This window comes from Nannizzia gypsea, genomic scaffold (assembly GCF_000150975.2).
Source record: "Nannizzia gypsea CBS 118893 supercont1.5 genomic scaffold, whole genome shotgun sequence".
Classification (NCBI taxonomy): domain Eukaryota; kingdom Fungi; phylum Ascomycota; class Eurotiomycetes; order Onygenales; family Arthrodermataceae; genus Nannizzia; species Nannizzia gypsea.
Window position 1 is genome coordinate 777,740 of NW_003345197.1, and position 18,840 is coordinate 796,579.

An 18,840-nucleotide genomic window follows, 5' to 3' on the forward strand; every position below is an offset into this window, starting at 1 on the left:
GAGGGTTCTGCGCTGCTGCAGCCTGAGCCTGGGCCAAACACACCAGGCGCTTCGACGACGGAACGGCGAGGGGGGCAAACTAAAAAACAAATAAAGCCAATAGTGCGTTTGATGATGCTGAATTGTGCACTAGGCTGGAGTATATATGTGTCATGGGTTTCCGGAATCGCGCAAATCTGCAATGCTCACTGGCCGGGGGTATCGAGTATTGTGAGGACTGGTTGGACGCATTATTAGCACATAGGCGGCTCTCTGTGAGGACCCATATTGTTATACCTGGCAAAAACGACAAAACGAGCGGGTCTGTAAAGTCGGACCCTGGTCAATTCTGAAGCAGATCTTGAGTTGGACCGTACCCCAATATGCCAACAGGCTGCAGCTCTTGCCACGGTGTTTCCTGGTCCGATTAAGGCGACATCACCTCGATAATGTTTGTCTGAGAGGAAAAACGTATAGTAACACGCAGCCTGAGGGATGCATTGATTGCCGGGCCTGACTGGGTGCTGCTAATTTTGGAGAGGACTGATGTTTAGGGTTCGCTGTGGTTAGACCGAGTACGAGCTGTGTTGCATCTCGCAGAGACAGTCTGCCGAATAGGTACGCTCCCGGGTTGTCTGTAACCAAGTAGGCAAATCCGAAATAGATCAACATATCGGCGGTTAACTCGTTAGCTACGAAGGTGAATAATTCGTCAACTGGCTGGTTCAGTAAATGGTTCGCCAACCATCTACCCCAAACTTGAAGACTCGGAGCAAACCTCCACGCCTAATAGTCAGTAAATTAGTCATTGGATAGTTCCTTTTGGTAGTTACACCCCGTTGCGGCCTGGGGGAGACTGGATCACCGTAACAAATGGAGATACCGGCGAAACTGGCCGGGACCCTCAGGCCTGGTTGACATTAGAGTTGACGGACGGCCCGCTCCCTGGAATAGCGACCAATTGTACTGGTGGTTAGCCGCCAACCCACTCGGCCCGCATAAGCCAAGGATACACACAGCTCGTACTGACAGTACTTGTAGTTGCCACTCTGGGAGTTGGCTTCGCCCTGTGCAGCCCATGGGATCCCGCGAGGCAGCTGGCTCATCGTACATCCAGCGTTGTATTGTTGTGCAGCAAAGTCCGTGTTTTCTTTTTCATGGGTGTGGCAAGGGGGCCAGGGGATAAAGGATATCCCCTTCTCTTCTCGCCTTCCCCCGATCTCGTTCGCATACCGCCGTTCTTTTGTTGACGTGTACATGGCGCACTGGTCCCGGACACCGAAATGTCCTGCCTATATGACGGGAATCCCAAGATATAGCGCGCCTATATCTCGAGACGGAGACTCGGCACGGAGTAGGGCCCAAACCAACATCTATCGCCGCTATTAATAGACGTAAAGCAATTGCTATTGGCTCTCTATGCCCTGGCACGGCGCACCGTTATTTTTGTGCTAACTGGTTGTGCTGGGTCTCTAATGGATTCGAGAAACGTCAGATCCAGAGTTTGGGAGGGACCTGGACAGCCCTAGATCGGCCACAGAGGACAGAGAGGACTCCTGTGTGGCCGCGTCGCATCGATGAAACAGGCCATACTGCATCATATGTATGCATATATGCCCCCTTTTCCGCTTTTAGTGTCGTGGTATCTTACCCTGCGCATTGGTTCGTGCAAGCAGGTGCTGGATTGGCTTTGGCGAGCGACCTCTAGCCGCCGGCCTGGTGCTAAAATGTTGAACACCCTCATGCATCAGAGATTGGCCCGGGATCGTACAGCTCGTAAACATCGTCGTAGGATTTCTGCAGGTAGAAGAACGGGCTGTCATGCAGCCCCGAACTTGGATTTTTTTCAGGCGTGACAGACTAATTGATAAAAGGACCATCTCAGTCTGTCTTCCAAACAACCACTTGCGACAACACTGGAGGGTATAGAATCTACCAATTAAGAGTTAGAAGAGTGATGCTGAAACATAAATGCAGGCGGAAATAGACGTACTGGTATCCTGACGAGCGTTGCGTGAAGATGTCAGGCCAAGGGAGGAGAAAAGGTGCATGGGGGCCGGATTTAGCATTGTTTTTCTTATGCTATTTCTGTATCACGACCTGGACTGTAGGCAAGACGAATTCCCTCGTATACGGAGTATGAGGAAGCTGAAACTACGGTAGCCCAAGAATAGTACGATATGAAACGGATTACTATTTTCATCCTTCACCTGGAGAAACCTCTACGTAATGCACGCGGAACCATATGCATCATTGCTAAGTGGAGGAGATCAAAAAATGATACCATTTGTTCTATCCCTAGCAAAACATAGAGGACTAAAGATGTCACTCATTCAGTCCAGTCGTTATGGTGTAGCCTACCTATCTCCCAAGAGACGTTTCCCTCCCACAGAAGTATTTTGGCTGCTAGTGTGTAGATATTATGAAGGGAACACCCGCCAGATCCTTCAAGCAATATTAACCGCCCTGGACATTGGATTGTTGGAGCCCGGATATTTGCTTTCGCAGCTCAAGGAAGAAATCCTTCCCATTGGCCATAGAATTTGCTAGGTCCCCTGTCAGTTTTAGGTGTTTATATAAACATGCGGACGCCGGGATAATGAAAGGAGCGGGAAGCATACGCTTTGAACCCCAGGGTCCACTGGGTCGAACTGGGTTGCCATCTTTGCCAGTTGGCCTATAGATCACTGGTTGGGGTTCTGCAAAGCAAGTATCAGCCACCAAGGTCTAGCTATACGGAGGAAATTCTCGGTTAATGGGTTGCGAGTAGTGTGACTTCGACATACCGCCCTGGCCTCCCTTCTTGTAATCTGCAATAAGAATACCAATAATTAGCACATGCCCAGATGCTCAGTTTCCGGGTCAGACTCTGCACAAAATATCCCGGTACCTTTTTTCAGCGCATCCTTCGACTCGGCGGAATTGAATCCTCGAACAGGAGTATGCGGTTCACGCGAGGGACCGCTCGGAGGCCCTGTCCACGCTGCCGTTGCGGTCATGTTATTGTTCATTTGATTCCGATGGCCATGGCTACCGCTCTGACGATCTCGATATCCTCCGCTATGGTGCCGTTGGCCCTGAGGGCGGCCATGGTCATACCCACGGCCACCTCGCCATCTACAAGCGCACGTCAGAACAACCCTAAAAAAAGAGCTTCCTTCTCCAGATAAAAGGCAAAAAAGAAAAATCTCACGTACATACCTGTCATCGCCCGCACCGCTCATGCTGCTGCCAACCAAGCAGGAAACACTCTTGCACTCACCCTTCGACAGAGGGATCCAAAGTCGGGAAACAAGGCTGAACCAGCTTCCCCCTTTTGCGCTTCGCAGCGAGAAACGAAGACGAAGGAAGAGGAAGGTGTTTTTATGTTTCCGCATCGGGAAAAGTCGCGCTTGTTTTCGGCGGCCAAAAGCTTGGCATGAGCCTTACCTAAATTGGCTAGTGCGCGTCTACTCCAACCCAAAAAAGGAAAGAAGGGCAAAAAAGCCGCGACGACCTCTTGGTGACGGCGTTTGACGACAGCCGACCTTTCGACGACCTTTGAAGACAACACTGCTCTGTTGGGAGGGGGGTTTTTTTGCATGGAGTTGGTTGCTTTTGGCAGCACGGATGGATCGTGATACTGCACGTTAGGCCGCAGTGAAGCAACTCAGATGACGAGAGCAACTATTTGAAGCACAGAGACACGAAACAAGCACTACGCCACGCTCTTCAAGAAGTGAACCAGCTCTTCTCCGCCTCCTGATTCAAAAGAGATATCACGACAGACAGGGTGGGACAGAAGCAAAGAGATGGCCTCGTCTACTGCCAATATGCAGCGGAAGGCGTCCGCAGCCCGGGCACCTAAACCACGACCCAAAACAGCGCAGAAGGGGGTTAGAAATCCGGTGGTGCAAGTTCCTGGAGAACCACCACGAAAGAAGCTAAAATATGTCCCTGGAGGCCCCGGAGGAGGCGGGCGGTATATCGAGGTGGATGATATAGACCCGCCACCTCGAGCGTCGTCGCAGATGCGAAATAAAACTAGCACTCCACGGACTCGACCTGCCCGCGACTCCTCACGCCTTCACCCCGCAACTCCCACGTCCTCACGTTCGAATCGACCGAGAACCCAGGCCCGGAGATATAGCTCTGCCGCGGCAGCAGTATTGGCGGTAACTCAGAGTGAAGGATACATGCCTCGTGAGGAGCGCGGTTGGGAGGAATTTCACCCTGATCTTGATATTGATGCCCAGATCGCTGTGTTCAGTTCGAAAGAAGTAGACGGACTGACAAACGATGAGAATTCGCCCTCAAATGGAGCAAACGGGAATGGATTTGGGGCTAATGGAGATACTAGCAGTACGCCAAATGGGTGCCGAGGACCAAGTCTATCCCCGTCAAAGCGTCGTCTTGATAAACCGAAAAGAGTGGATGATATCTCGGAGCAATCTAAAGGAGTACTGCTAGCAACGTCGAATCCGCGAGAAAAACTCACGCTACCAAAGCCATCTTGGGTTGTTAAAGACCCGTTTTTACCGTTTGAGCAGAAGGGAGTTGGACAGCAAAATTATGTTGACCGTACTATGGCGAGTGTAGGATACCAGGAGAGTGATATTTTCCTTCGACATGAGAGACGAATGATTCGGCTATCTGAAGGCGCAACGGACGGCGATCTTGATCTAGAGCCGCCTCAATCCACCGAGGGGGAAGCTGGCCCACCTCTCCCAAACGCAGACGTGGGTAGGGTGGAGTATGATATGGACGAGCAGGATGCCAGATGGCTAGAAGAATATAACATGCAACGAAAAGTTGAGGAATTCGAGCCGATCAAACCCGCAATATTTGAAATTACCATGACCAAAATAGAGAAAGAATGGCATGCTCTAGAACGACGAATACCCAAACCTAACCCAAAACCACCCCAAACACAACGGCCGCGTTCCAGTTCTGCAGTGGCAGTAAATGGTGAACATACCGGCTCGGGAGAGGAACAAGATAGCAAGTGTGCTGTATGCGACGATGGTGACTGCGAGAATGCCAACGCCATCGTCTTTTGCGATGGCTGTGACCTGGCTGTTCATCAGGAATGTTATGGAGTGCCCTATATTCCCGAAGGCCAGTGGCTTTGCCGGAAATGCCAACTCATTGGCAGAGGATCACCATCATGTATCTTCTGCCCCAACACCGAAGGTGCATTCAAACAAACAAATACTGCTAAATGGTCGCATCTTCTCTGTGCAGTTTGGATTCCTGAAGTCTCCATAGGTAACCCGTCGCTAATGGAGCCGGTGATTGAAATTGAAAAGGTGCCGAGAAGCCGTTGGAAACTTACTTGTTACATCTGCCGTCAGAAGATGGGCGCTTGCATACAGTGCAGTAACAAGAATTGCTTTGTAGCCTTCCATCCCACCTGTGGAAGGCGGGCTCATCTATATTTGAGAATGAAAATGACTCCAGGCGCTCCTGCCATTAAGGACTCAAATGAACTTAAAGCCTACTGTGATAAGCACGTTCCACCAGACTGGCAGGCAGATCACAATACCTCTTCCGCTACAGCTCAAGCCTTGGAATACTACCGTACAGCCATGCAAGGGAAAAAATGGGGGGATAGCCAAGCTGCAGCTCTTGCCATGGGACCGGAAACTCAAGAAAGCACGGACCCCAACGAGTGCGATGGGAGGCCTATAACGCCTCGACTAACGTTAACTGTTGGTAGTAACAATAAGCGAAAACGTGCCAACCCCAGCCCAAGAACAATTTGGAAGCTGCCCTCTGGAGCTCCCGTTATCCCACAAGTTGTGCTTGACAATGTTGTCGCATCCTTGGCCCGTTTCACAGTACGTCAAAGGAAACAATACGCCGAGGACGCGTGCAAGTATTGGACTCTTAAACGAGAAGCTAGGCGAGGTGCTGCATTATTGAAACGATTGCAACTTCAACTCGAAACCTTTTCATCTATGGAAATGACTAGGAGGAATTTCTCTGGAATGGGCCGTGCAGGATCTGTCCGCCTGGAGCGTCGAATAGACTTTGCGGAAAGATTATACCAGGACGTTGACAAGGTTCGAATGCTATGTGGTGAGGTGAAGAAGCGTGAGAAGGAAAAACTCAAGGATGCAGAAACCCTTCAGAGTATTATTGATATAGTTTACTTCCCTATACCCCCAATGCTGTGGCCGGTATTTGAGAAAGCTCATGCGTAAGTTCGCGCCCTCGCCATCCTTAATTTTGCATCTACTGACTGCTTTCCCCACTCACAGATTGGATGGAAAGGGTGTGTTCTTCGTTGGCTTCCAGGCAATTCGGTCAAAGCTAGAAGAACGGTACTATACTTCTGTTTCCGAATTTTCTCGGGACTTGGCACAGGTTTTCACTTCAGGGATTGGAGTTGCCTCTGTTGGAGATACGGCAGAGCTACAGATGCAGATCAGCGGTCGTGCTCCTGAACTCAGCCATGAGCAACGAGAGAAGCGGAAACTTGCGAAGCGAATAATCAAAGCTGTGCAACCATTATTGGAGGATGCATTGAAGAAGGAAAGCGAGCTTAACGGAAAGCCTTATGAGAATGAACTCAAGGGCCTCGACCTCATCTTTGAAAACAGTGTTGGTTCTCGTAGAGGTTCTATCAACACCTCAACTGGAGAAGCAGTCAATTCTGCTTTACTTACCGCCATGGCAACGCAGCCGTTACCAAACGAAACCGAGCCCGAAATGCAGGAAACTAGCCTTAACTTGACTCCTGAATCTAAAAGTGAGGTTAATGAAAAGCTAACAGAGTCGGCCAACAACGAGAAGCGGACCCCGGAAACAAATGGGGATCTTGGGGGCGGTGAAGATCAAGACACAGAAATGACGGATGCTCCAGTATCAGTATTTCAGGAGGACAGCACTGAAATGGTGATTCCACAGTCAGAGAAGCAACAGTCCGGCAGTGGCTCCAACGAGAGTGAACCATCTCAAGCGCCTGTGGAGAATACGGGGGAAGAAGCGATCCTTCAACCTCAGATTCCGCGAGACGAAGCCACGCCTCCCACACCACCCGCCAGCTTTTCGGAAGGCCAGCAGCTCCTGCCGTTAGCCCAAGGTGGTATTCAGTGGTACATGCAACCCTTTGACCCCATTGGCACCACCATCCACGAGGAACGGTGGACTGGCAGAGAGCTGGTTCGTGGCATGAGCGAGGAACTTAGTGACATAGGCGACGAGGAACTCCGTGACTTAGCCGGAGACGATGATGGCGTCGAGAAAGTGCCGGCCGAGCCCACTGGACAAGGCGTTGAACCTACTACGGCCCTAGAAGAAGAGCCCTCCAGGCCCAAATCGCAAAAATCCCGAAAGCGATGGCGAGGATTTAGATAGATCCGTCCTACCTTTTGTATTTTTTTTTTACCTTTTGTCGCTCTCTAGAGCCTTTACCCTATGTATTACACCTTCTTCTATACCTTCTACATTTTCTCTCACTAGAACGATAATATATAATAATGAAATGAAACCAGGATATCCACGTTACCATGCTTTTCTTTGTTCTCGTCATCACTTCTGTCTCACCCTGTGTCTCCCGCTTTTTATATTGACGACGAAAAAGAGTTGCGGGAAGCCAAGCTCAGAACGCGCTAGTCCAAATCGGGCGACAGCTAAAAGGATCGTCTTTCAGCCCAGAAGCTTTCACCAGCTTTTTGCTCTTCTCCAGACATCAAAAGGCCAACCTCCTCGACCGTCAACCTCTCGTCTCGCGCCTTTCTCTCTCATTTTCTTTACTTAGTGTTGCAGCTCGCACTTGTTATTCCTTTTGCTCTCACGTTTCTAGGTCCCTTGCACCCGGCGAACTGGACGGAAGATTCAGTGGCAACTCCCTCAGAGCCGCTTTTCTAACTGGATTATCAACCAACCATGGCCGACATGGAATATGAAAACGAGAACGATCGGTTCGAAGGTAACGCTAGCAAGCACTCTATATTTATACGCAAACTGAAGCATTAACCCGTTGTTTGATTGTGACCAAAAAGATCCGCAATACCGCCGACGTAGCGCGTCACCCCAGGATGCTAATCGCGCTACCCGGAACCGCAGCGCTTCTCCCAACGGCCGAACTGATCGGTAAGAAAGCCATCTTGTTAAGCTACCATCTGATGAGCCAGCAGTGAAAAAGAAAACGATGAAAGAAAAGAAAAAGATAAAGAATGGGGCCTAACTTTGAATAGTGCCGAAGGAGCAGATACACGGGTGAAAAACGCAGACGATGAAGAAGGAGCTCAGAATACAGGTACCAACTTGTTTGTAACCGGGATCCATCCTCGCCTGAGTGAAGCAGACGTGACCCGTCTCTTTGAGAAATATGGTGAGGTGGAAAACTGCTCTATTATGCTTGATCCTCACACCAAGGAGTCGCGTGGATTCGGGTTTGTGAACATGGTTACTCCTGACCAGGCAGAAGCGGCCAGAGAGGGTCTACAGGGCGAAGTGATCGATGGACGTACTTTGAGCATTGAAAAGGCTCGTCGTAGCCGTCCTAGGACTCCTACCCCCGGAAAATACTTTGGGCCTCCTAAGCGCGGTATGGTTTCACTTTTGCAACACAAAAATTAACAAAGAAAGTCGCTAAAATGAATACCAGAACTTCGTGGAAACAGTCGCGGCGGTCGTTATGACCGCTATGACGATCGTCGCGGTGGGTATGGTGGCCATGGACGCCGTTACGACGATGGCTACCGCAGCTCTCGCTACGATTCCTACAGTGACCGTGGTAGTCGCCGCGATTATCGTGATGACTATGGTCACAGAGGTGTCGACCGCTACGCCACATCCGGCCGTGATGATAGGTACGGAGACCGTGGTGACCGCGGCGACAGAGGAGGTGATCGTGACCGTGACCGTGGGGACCGTCGAGGAGACCGTCGAGGTGGTGGATACTATGACCGAGATGATGCTCGCGCTCAGTCTGCTTCTGGGGGTTATGCAGACGCCCCTTCCCATCGTGAGTCATATGAGCCTTCTGGCAGTCGAGCTTACGATAACCGTTGGGACGATAGAACCGGCTCCCGCTAGGTAGGTATTTCATGCAGGCCACCAACGACAACAACGGCATCTGAGTTTTGGTTCATTTCAAGCCCTGCCCGACCTCTTCACTAGGCTTGATTTCCTGGATCTCGGTTCCCACCCCGTTTTCATCTTTGCTTATATTTTCCTTCTCTGGTTGTCATCCTCTGATTCTACTACTGTATTCCACACATGGTTTCTTGTCGGCATCTTCAGCTGGGATCGGTACTTAATCGGTAACGGCGGCGCTTCTATGTTTGTTACACATCACCTTTCGCTCCCAACACTTCTTGCATGGCTTCGACAAAATTTCGAATGGCTGGCTCGCGGCTTACGTCTGAGGCCGAACGTCTGTTTGGCACGTCATCCGTCCGCTTTAACCCAGCTGTTTCTTTACTTATCGCTAAATTTCACGAAGCATGGCGGCGGAACACAGGATATCTAAACGTTGTAATACCTTCGGCTTTCTCTCTTGTGGGCAGCAAAATCTTCCGCATCATCCCTTCCCTGTTGGCCCTCCCCTTTATCGGTAGTCAGCTTGTTTCGCCGTATTGCATCTCTTCACACAAAACACAAATTGAGGGTAACGACTCCTACACACTTTTGGCCCGGAGTGGCCTCACGCTTTCAAAGATCAAAGAAAACACTATCAAAACAATTCTCAAATTTCTACAACGCAACACAATCCTCCAACTGGGAACCCCGGAGCTATTCGTCTCTCTCGCTCTTTGCCGATACTCGTAGTCGAAACATATTTCCTGAGAGCCGATATCACGTCCTCGTCTCTCTGGAGTCCCCATTCCCTAATGCTGGTTACATGGTGGGAGGGAAAGGATTTCCCATATCCTTGTCCCTCTACTGTGATGATAGATTACTACTACCTGGGTCGTCGTCTTCATTTACTTTGCCTTTGACAACACCACATATACCGATCCTCCACATGAGAAGACACAACTGTAACATATCCTGGTAAGTGCTCCTTTATTGTATTTCCATACTGACGTTGAGTTTGTAGCGTTCATCTGTTGCAACAGAAACCAATCTCACACAAATGCATAGGAGAAGCATAGAATCATCTACCAACTAACCGTACAAGGAATTTCTAGCAGCTCAGTATTACTAGTTCATCCATATCTAGAGTTGAGTTACGGAGTACTCAATTACTTTAGGTGTTGACTTGCTATATCAGTCATAGCATATGAAGAGTTTTACAGTTTGGGGATGCTGCAGCAGTATGCCACATTTCAATTGATTGCGATCCGGTTCTTATCGCTCTTGCTACATACATTGCAGCTCACCGTAAAAGCCCGAGACAGACTCTTTGAAGAAATCTGTAGAGCATGGGTATCTATCCAGCACGGTGCTGTATATCTTGTAAATTTCTTTATTTTCGATCAGAGAAATGTCCATATCAGGCAGCCGACTGTTCTCCAGCAGTCTCTCCAATTTCGCTACTCTTCTGTAGAAGATATTCCCCTAGCACCTGCAGCGGGTTCGTAGGTCTAAATTTTGACAAAGCATCGTATTAGCAACAAAAGGAAACGCGATGAATGTAAGAGTGAAAAACTCACTGGTCTTTGGCCACCATCTTCATCCCTTCAAGGAGATATGGGACGATCTTTTCGTTCATGTATATCCGTGCCGGCGCACCCGTAGCCTGGGATTGCGGAGTAGCATTTGCGGCGCCCGTGCCAGTAGCACCATTTCCCCGATAAGTGCCTCTTGTTTCATAGCCACCGCTCATGATGACGTCTCGGTTATCGTGGTGTTTATTGGCAGAAGACTCGTTGTCCACAGATGGTGTGACGCCGCGAGAGTTGGTTGAAGCTGTGGCCGGTGCAGGAGGGACACTGGTACCCAACTTAGTGGTGGAGTTCGGTTCTAGAGGCTGAGGTAAAATCCGTAACAAGTCAGTTTCCTTGCGTAAAGAGCGTACGGTGTGATGGAATGTATCTGAAGAGGGTATATCTTCTGTGTTGTGCAAAGGAACTTTATAAGGTCATGGTCCAAACTAGCGGGTATTACTCATGACATCTCATCACATACAGTGTTATCCTGCATGACAGCAGGCCTGTCCTGCGGTGTTTCTCCATTGTTCTGTCTTTCCGCATTCTGGAATCCGGCGCCAGAAGGAAGCGGGTTGCCTGCTGGCAGCTGTGATGGGGCATCGGCCATGAAGAACTAGTGCTATCTAAGGTCCCATAACCATCCAAAATTATATATCGGGCCAATTGGCTGCCACAATCAGGCAGACTTCTTCTCACTTCCCTCAGCTCGTAGTCCTGGATATCAATTTATATCTCCTGCTTCAAGTCGGTCGTTTTGCGACGCTTTGGACGAGACGGAGCTTTGGATGCAAACACAACAAACAGACATAAAAAAGGCTAAAGTGGTTCCAGATGTGTCATGTGACCTCGTGTTGCCGACGCGTTGTCTACGATGAACTTGAAAAGCGACTTCGAGAGCTACCTATTTTACAGCCTCGGCGGGCGTTTGGGATATGGAATGCGGGTTTTGTTGACTGAGAACCCGAGGATGCAGGACCTACTCAAATTGCATTCGTTTTGAGACTTTCTCCCGTTTTGACGATGACAGCAGGACCACGACCTTCGCAACCTAAGCGAAGACGTACCTACTCGAGTCCGGACGACTCTTCGTCTAGCAAACGATCGGGTTCGACTGCTGAGAGGGATACCCCTGATATATATGGATCCACGGTGATGGAAGAGGGCTCAGGCGTATCGACTGATGAACCTGGGCAAGATGCTGTGCCCTTTGACCAGGAAGCTGGTTTGGAGGAGTCTCTCCCCTCCTTGAAGTCAGGGGAAGATGCCGTTGAGGAATATGAGCAGTGGAAAGCTTCATTGGGAGGCGAATCCCGAGTAGGAGAGACGCAGCAGCGGTTCAATCAAAGAGGATGGGTCAAAGGAGAGAGCTCTATTTATGTCGACGCTTTCAACTACGCCCTCGGCAGCGTCCTAGAGGATGAAAGCCATCTCTTTAATGAAGCAGAGAAAGCTGTGTTTGATTACTGGAAAGGGCTCCCTTATGAGTCTCAATATCTGTTCGTTTTTATACCTTTTGGTTTTTTATCGTTTTAAATTTTATTGCTGCGCGCGGCGAACTTCCCGTTAACAAGCAATGCCTAGTTACGTTCGACTCTTTCTACGCAAAACATCCGCTTGGCATCGTGTCAATAAGCTGGGTTATTATCAAGATATTGCCGATTTGCCAAGGGCAGTCACCGATCTTAGAAAGATGAGAAAGCTACCTACATCAACCGATGACCAGACACCTAATATTGGAGGGCTAAGCATGTCTCCTGTGGCTACAAGTGGTAATGAGTTTCGATTTGCAGATGATATGAAAGAGATACAGTCAATCGAAGAAGCTTCTTCCCTACTTCTTCTTGACGAATTGAAATCTTTAGCAAAGGACCTGAAGGTTGCAGGAAAGAACAAGAAAGATTTGATCAATGGTTTATGCGAAGCAAGCACTGCTCAAACAGGGCTAAGCTGGCTTTCCTCAACTGATGCAGAAGAAGGTATTGACGGTAAGGCTGCATCAATGGTATCATCTCTCAGCAACGGTGAAACTAGTATAAGAGCTGCCTTATTCCGAGAGAAGATCTTTGGCCGTACTGGTGACTGCATACGACTTGCAAATGGCACGTTGAAACTTTTTGAACGCGTTCACCTGCTATTCTACCGTTCGACGCAATGGTCAGAAAATTCCCTTACTGCTATAATCCTGGCAAAGATATCCAAGAAAAATTATCCAGATTATATTGTCAGTCGCTCGAATTCCATATTTCCATCTCGATCCGATTTGCTTGAATTTGAAACTGCCCTTCGTATCCAGTTCGATCTGGACAAGGAGATAGAATCCAGCAACACGGCAATTGATGAGAAGATACAAGCTGTTAAGAAAATGGCGGAAGCTGTCTATCCCAGGTGGAGGATATTGCTACTGGAAGAACAATCCAAAGAAGAACGATTATATGATTATGGAGAAGGCGCGTATCTTCGTCGCTTTTCCCCTGCATGGGTGTACACCAGGATCATACATAAAGGGCTGTGGTCTCTCGGACGGCTTAAAGATTATAAACAAGAGCACAAGACATTAAAGGAACTACTGGGTCAGCGTCTCTTTCACTCTGCGAGGCGTGGAACTTGGTATCAGCGCAAGGCACTCCTTGAAGAGCATTATATGTGGTCTCTTGATGTCACTGATACCCGTCCTGAAGACGCTCGAAAGAGGGATTGGAGACAACAGGCTCTCCGTACTTGCGAAGATGGACTTCAAGATCCAGAATGTCATATCATTTTTCACTACGGCCTACAGAAACGGATTACTAAACTAGAAAGATCCCTGAAAATAGCATGGAGGGAGCAACATGATTTTTCCCATGTCATGCTTGCAAAACCTGAAGAACGAATGGTGCATGGGATCCGGATTGAAAAAGAACTACCAGGAAAGCAGCCAAATGGAAAATCCCCAGGAAGCAGTAACTCAAAAAACAAGGGACGTCCAACTGTCTGGGTTGACGAACGGGAAGGAGGAGGCGAATGTCGGGTTGAAAACATGTGCCTGAGCTGGTATAGGGATAATGGATGGAAAGGCTTCCACTGCGAAAGCGGCATCCTTCGAACACTTGTAAGTTGAATTAAAAAGCCACTGCTCCATGTTCGCTGTTTGCTGACCATTTTTTAGTTTGGATACCTATTCTATGATATTATATTTACTTATGTCCCTAACGTCTTCCAGACTCCCTTCCAGACATGCCCCTTGGATTTACATACAGATTCCTTTTACCCATCTCGAATATCTGAGATCAATTCCAGGTTGGCTGAGATATCAAATGGAGAAGCTCAAAGGATCATTAAAGAAGTCCATGCCCGTGAATCACCAAGGCAGACTTGTGCTATCGGTATTGACTGGTCCTTTGAGCTCGGTGATCTCCTTGAGATTGCTCAATGCTTTAGAGGTGAAGCATTGGCAACTATATGCCAGGTGATGGCGCAAGAATACCAGCAACGAGGTGGAGGTATTCCGGACCTTTTTCTCTGGCGTATGGATACTAATGAGGTTATGTTTTCAGAGGTCAAGTCAGAAAGTGATCGTTTAAGCGATACGCAACGACTTTGGATCCATGTTCTTACAGGGGCAGGCGTCAAAGTTGAGCTCTGCAACGCAGTGGCACGTGAGGTTAGGCGTATATAATATTGAATATAGTTTTGGATATATGCTCACCTTTATTACATTCTACAGGGTTGACTTCACCTTGGCCTATTATGGTAATGGTATAAGAGACCTTGTTCATTATTCGTAAATTGCTAGTAGCACATACAAGAGAAAGCCAGCCAGGAAGAACTCAATTAAATATGAGAATAAATAATCTAACGCTCAGTTCCCGCCATGGTAGAAAGAACTGTTTAGCTCCATGCAAACTCCAAGCATTTCTGCCAGATAGCTTGATTGGAAAAGCTATGTTCCTGGTACATACCCACGCCCATTTTGATTGTGTTTTTTACATCCATATTTGTATTTGGTCCATTGAAGTCGTGAATGTGATTGAAATCGCTTACGCGACCATGGTGCTGGCAGTGGCACTCTCGTATCTCCAGGTTGGTGGGAGGACACCAACGGACTTGTAGTAGCGGGATAGACGGTGGATACGGGACTCAATCAGAATAAGACGGAACTTGCTGTCCTTGTCCTTGCGGTTACGCTCAAGGTGCTTGCGGACAGCAACGGCCTAGAAAGAAGAGAGTTGTTAGCTTTACATAGCCAAGTATATACTTCAAGGAGAAGATGATAAATTACCTTTCTGATCAACATGTAAAGGTCCTCTGGGATTTCAGGGGCGAGGCCTATACAAGTTTACAAAATCACTCTGTCAGCCGATCATGACCAAGCAGAGGCAATGTCGAAAGAACATGGCTCCAGAGGAGCGCCAAAAGGTTCAATCATTATAGTAGTACGAGGTGATTGAGCTTAGAGAATGTTCAACGATATCTCAAGTTGAAGCGCTTCTCTAAACAATCAAATCACCTCCCACATGGAAGGATTATATGTAAATTCGTACCGTTGGACTTGAGGATACGGAGGATCTTGTTTCCTATAGATAAAATAAGTTAGCTTCAAGGTGTCGCTGGCGCAAAACGGATTTTCGACGGATCGCAAGTCCCAGCTCCAAGCATTCACATACCAGTAACAACCTTAACCTGGGCAATACCGTGGCTATCACGGAGGACAACACCAATCTGAGATGGGGTAGCACCCTTCTTGGCCATCTTGCAGATGTGGTCGACAACCTGATCCGGAGTGGTCTTCACCCAGGCGGGGGCGGTGCGAGAGTAAGGGATGGCAGAGGCAGAAATGCCCTTGCCCTTGCTGTGAAGACGACCCATATTGACGGTGTTGGAGGTGCTGGTGAAGAGCGAAAGTTTGCGGATGAGATGTGTCGATGTCGAGAAGTTCGTCAAGTCGCAAAAATTCAAGATGTTTTTTTGTCGATAAAATCTAATGGTGCGCCGATGTGTGATCACGTGGACAAATGTCGCTTAGATTGTATTTTAAGTGGTAAAAATACCAGTATTGTACGTATTTATTTTACGCTTAACTAATTTTTTACGTGATCAATAAGGCTTTGGAAGGTTTATACTATTAACAGCATAAAATGTCTAACAACACAGCGAAGAAAGAGAGTCAGGAGAAAGCTATAGTATGATGTGTATCAAAGGAACATGTCAACTATTTCGCTGTACGACTGCATACCAGCAGAGACCCAATATGCCTCCACTAGCAATGGCAATGGCTGGGGGCACTCTAAACCAAGCATTCTCAGCATAGGTTATAGCCGCCACGACCACCCAAAAGGGCTCCATTCCCAGACTCTGACCCTGTGATGCATTAGCACTCAGATAGCCGATCTCCCAGAGGCGATATACAGCAGTGAATACCAGACCAACTGCAGCGGAGTTCATTCCCCTGAGGCAACTTGTTGTTAGTGGATACTTCCGCAGGACACTCCAGCAGCTTTGGAACCCCACAGCCAAAGCTAAGCCAGGAACATAAATTGCAACGAAAGACATGACAGAGCCCATAATAGTGGGAGAATGCACTGAGGCTACTGCCAGCCCACCTAGGTATATGGCAAAGTTGAAGTTTGGCCCAGGGAAGGCCTGTATAAGTGCTAAGCCGATGAGGAAGTCTCGTGGAGAAACCCAGCCAGGTCCGACAACATACTCACGAAGCAAAGGGATAACGACCGGACCACCACCAAATATCACTGTTCCGGCAAGATACATGTTGGAAAAAAGGTCGAGTTCGAGCGCGGGTTTCTTCATGCCTTGGCGCACGACCAGTATGGCAATGAAACTTGCTATATAATAACTCGTTCTTTAGTTCATGACATTCCAGAGGAGAAGGACAGCTTTGAGCACGAACCAAGGAAGAGGACAATTATCAGGATGCCCCATTTCATATGCAGGGAGTGAGATTGAGTGTCCATCGGTTGGTTGGACTCAGAGCCCACGAGGGTGCTTGGACTATCAGGTATTATGGTTGAGCTATCTGACCGTCGAAGTTGGGGAAGGTCAACCTGGGACTCTTGCCCTCTTCCGGCTAGAACACGGCGGCGCTGGAGTGCTAAGGACTGATGAGGATGGTTCAATCGGACCCCCACATGATCAATGCCCGCCTCAGCATCACTGGTGGGACTTGAGCGTCTTTGACGAAGTTTATCTTTCAACTTTGTGATAGATGGTTGAGCGATCAGATCCCATACTGCGGTCGTGCAACCACCGATCAATATAAGGATCGGGAAATACCATATGGCTTGGTAGCACAGGCCAGCCGATCCACCAAATATAACCAGTATTCTGGTTACTTTATCTTGAATAGACTTCTCCGCCAGCTGCAGACCAGTTAGCCTTTTGAGTCTCCTTTTCCTCCCTTTCTTTCAGCCATGATGCGAGCTTACCTGCACTGCAGCGAGGGCGATGATGCCAACTGTTGAAGCGTTCAGCCCAGAGAGAAAAGCATACACTATAGTCGGAAGGTTCTGGTCTAGCTTTGCAACCCCAAGAGCGAGACCGAACATTCCAATAGCACCAGGGAAGGCTATAAGATACCCAAACATATCAATAAATATCCTTCTGCATACACATATAAAGAAAACGTAAGGTGGCTCAAACTAGGAAAAAGGGAGGAGAACTAACGTCCATAGGAAAAACGCCACAACCGCAGGGAGAAAGCCTGCATGTATCATCGTTATGCAGAAGAGCATCTTTGTGCTCCCAGGCCCAGGGAGAGCTTGACTTATCGCAAAGAGCTCTTGATACTACAACACCACGCCATCCCAAGTTAGTTTCAATGAGGTCTACAGACGGAAGTTGAAGTTGAAGTGAGATGTGATAGGTCCACACCGTTTGTTCATCTACCCATGGTACTCTTCTGCCAGCATCCGACACGAATCGCCTGTGGAGAGTTCTAAAATGCACTGGCGGGCCGCCAAACGAGGTGAACCCAAGGTCAAAGGTTCGCTGGATAACGTCGAGCATACGGCTTTGGAGCTTCCCCTTGTTTGGTTCATAAGCGGCCTGGCTGGACTCGGCGGGCTCTACGCCACGCCTAAACAGGTTAAAAAAACTGTTTAATGCCATGATGATGATAACGGGTTTTTTTGTGTGTTGTTTTTTTCTTCCTTTCTTCCTTTCTTTCGCTCGCTCGCACGCACGCAGCGGATGACCAGATCACGACTGCAGCAGCTCAGAGACTTCCTGGAGAGAGAGGGGGGGAACGGACATCTCATTTCCTGGGAAACCTGCGGTGTTTTAAGTAGTTCTGCTGGCCGCACTCATGTATCATGATATCGACCGAGTAACTCGTTAGCTACATAGTTCGCGAGCCCTGCAACTAGTGGCCGGGCCGGATGGCATCATCGTCATCTATCTGGGGTATCACAGATCACCGGACTCGAATCGAACAACGAATTACTCTCCTGGTCGCAATATTGAAGGATCCATGGGTGTTTCCAACTCAGAGTCAAGCAAGCTTTCGCTCGCTGCAGCCCGGTCGATCAGTCACGTGATAGTTCATTGGGCAGTTTTTTTTTTTTTTTTTCTTTTTCTTTTTTTCTTTCAATCTTTTTCGTCTTTTTCATCTTTTTCCTTCCACAACCGAATTTTCTTCGACTTTTCATCTTCAAGTCGGTCTTCAACGCCGCAAGACCGTCTTATTCCGCTCCTTGCGAGCTATGGAGAGGGAAGAGACGTGATGGACATGTGTGGGAAGACGTTATGATTTGACTTGAGGTCGAGCTAACCGCCATTGTAAAAAAGGTACGTCCGTTTCTTTAAGCTGCACTGAAAACTTCCTCACGACAACGCATATCTTCATGATGATACCTCACTTTACTTTTTTTCTGGTACCTCTTATGTCAGGAACTGGGCCTCTTCTGGTCCAGCTTCAATGATCTTAATGGACTTCTGATTCCTCATAACCGACCTCGATGTTTGCATATCAATTTGCCTGTCGGTACGCGTTGGCTAACGAAGCACTTATTGCTTAGGCTTAGTTCTGCTGCTATCAGTCCAAGATTGATAAGATGCACACTCCCGTACACCACGGAGACTCCTTTCGTCGGTTTATTTTGTTAAAATGTTTGATGATGTGATGATGATGAGGGTGATGGTGATGACGACGATCATGGGCATACGGGTATACCTGACGTGATGTGACATGCCGATGCTCATATCTTTGGAAGGTGGTCAGTTTTCCTTGCTATGGTTGTGTGACAATGCACGCTGGCCCATATATTAGACATCGGTAGACTGG

The 18,840-nt window shown here is 48.4% G+C and overlaps 8 protein-coding genes across 8 annotated transcripts; 3 read left to right on the plus strand and 5 right to left on the minus strand.

Moving 5' to 3' along the window:
* Positions 1 to 233: 233 nt before the first annotated feature.
* On the minus strand, positions 234 to 1,238 carry MGYG_06126 (hypothetical protein; the record flags this gene model as incomplete). Its single annotated transcript, XM_003171538.1, has 4 exons — positions 234 to 506; positions 732 to 765; positions 863 to 924; positions 969 to 1,238. The coding sequence occupies 4 exons, from the start codon at positions 1,236 to 1,238 to the stop codon at positions 234 to 236; spliced, it is 639 nt and encodes a 212-aa protein (XP_003171586.1).
* A 1,198-nt stretch (positions 1,239 to 2,436) lies between these two features.
* MGYG_06127 (hypothetical protein) lies at positions 2,437 to 3,203 on the minus strand (the record flags this gene model as incomplete). The annotated part of the gene is made up of 5 exons (XM_003171539.1): positions 2,437 to 2,525; positions 2,601 to 2,678; positions 2,766 to 2,789; positions 2,870 to 3,096; positions 3,181 to 3,203. The coding sequence occupies 5 exons, from the start codon at positions 3,201 to 3,203 to the stop codon at positions 2,437 to 2,439; spliced, it is 441 nt and encodes a 146-aa protein (XP_003171587.1).
* A 567-nt stretch (positions 3,204 to 3,770) lies between these two features.
* On the plus strand, positions 3,771 to 7,320 carry MGYG_06128 (jade-1; the record flags this gene model as incomplete). Its single annotated transcript, XM_003171540.1, has 2 exons — positions 3,771 to 6,160; positions 6,222 to 7,320. The coding sequence occupies 2 exons, from the start codon at positions 3,771 to 3,773 to the stop codon at positions 7,318 to 7,320; spliced, it is 3,489 nt and encodes a 1,162-aa protein (XP_003171588.1).
* Positions 7,321 to 7,851: 531 nt separating this feature from the next.
* On the plus strand, positions 7,852 to 9,006 carry MGYG_06129 (RNA recognition domain-containing protein family protein; the record flags this gene model as incomplete). Its single annotated transcript, XM_003171541.1, has 4 exons — positions 7,852 to 7,894; positions 7,968 to 8,058; positions 8,163 to 8,515; positions 8,576 to 9,006. 4 exons carry the CDS (start codon positions 7,852 to 7,854, stop codon positions 9,004 to 9,006), a joined length of 918 nt encoding a protein of 305 aa, XP_003171589.1.
* Positions 9,007 to 10,408: 1,402 nt separating this feature from the next.
* MGYG_06130 (hypothetical protein) lies at positions 10,409 to 11,172 on the minus strand (the record flags this gene model as incomplete). The annotated part of the gene is made up of 3 exons (XM_003171542.1): positions 10,409 to 10,499; positions 10,569 to 10,885; positions 11,044 to 11,172. 3 exons carry the CDS (start codon positions 11,170 to 11,172, stop codon positions 10,409 to 10,411), a joined length of 537 nt encoding a protein of 178 aa, XP_003171590.1.
* Positions 11,173 to 11,585: 413 nt separating this feature from the next.
* Positions 11,586 to 14,220, plus strand: MGYG_06131 (coiled-coil domain-containing protein MTMR15; the record flags this gene model as incomplete). Its single annotated transcript, XM_003171543.1, has 3 exons — positions 11,586 to 12,061; positions 12,147 to 13,653; positions 13,711 to 14,220. The coding sequence occupies 3 exons, from the start codon at positions 11,586 to 11,588 to the stop codon at positions 14,218 to 14,220; spliced, it is 2,493 nt and encodes an 830-aa protein (XP_003171591.1).
* A 361-nt stretch (positions 14,221 to 14,581) lies between these two features.
* MGYG_06132 (40S ribosomal protein S13) lies at positions 14,582 to 15,410 on the minus strand (the record flags this gene model as incomplete). Its single annotated transcript, XM_003171544.1, has 4 exons — positions 14,582 to 14,755; positions 14,824 to 14,870; positions 15,086 to 15,118; positions 15,209 to 15,410. 4 exons carry the CDS (start codon positions 15,408 to 15,410, stop codon positions 14,582 to 14,584), a joined length of 456 nt encoding a protein of 151 aa, XP_003171592.1.
* Positions 15,411 to 15,749: 339 nt separating this feature from the next.
* MGYG_06133 (chromate transporter) lies at positions 15,750 to 17,666 on the minus strand (the record flags this gene model as incomplete). The annotated part of the gene is made up of 5 exons (XM_003171545.1): positions 15,750 to 16,384; positions 16,450 to 16,918; positions 16,985 to 17,156; positions 17,223 to 17,344; positions 17,430 to 17,666. 5 exons carry the CDS (start codon positions 17,664 to 17,666, stop codon positions 15,750 to 15,752), a joined length of 1,635 nt encoding a protein of 544 aa, XP_003171593.1.
* Positions 17,667 to 18,840: the final 1,174 nt, after the last annotated feature.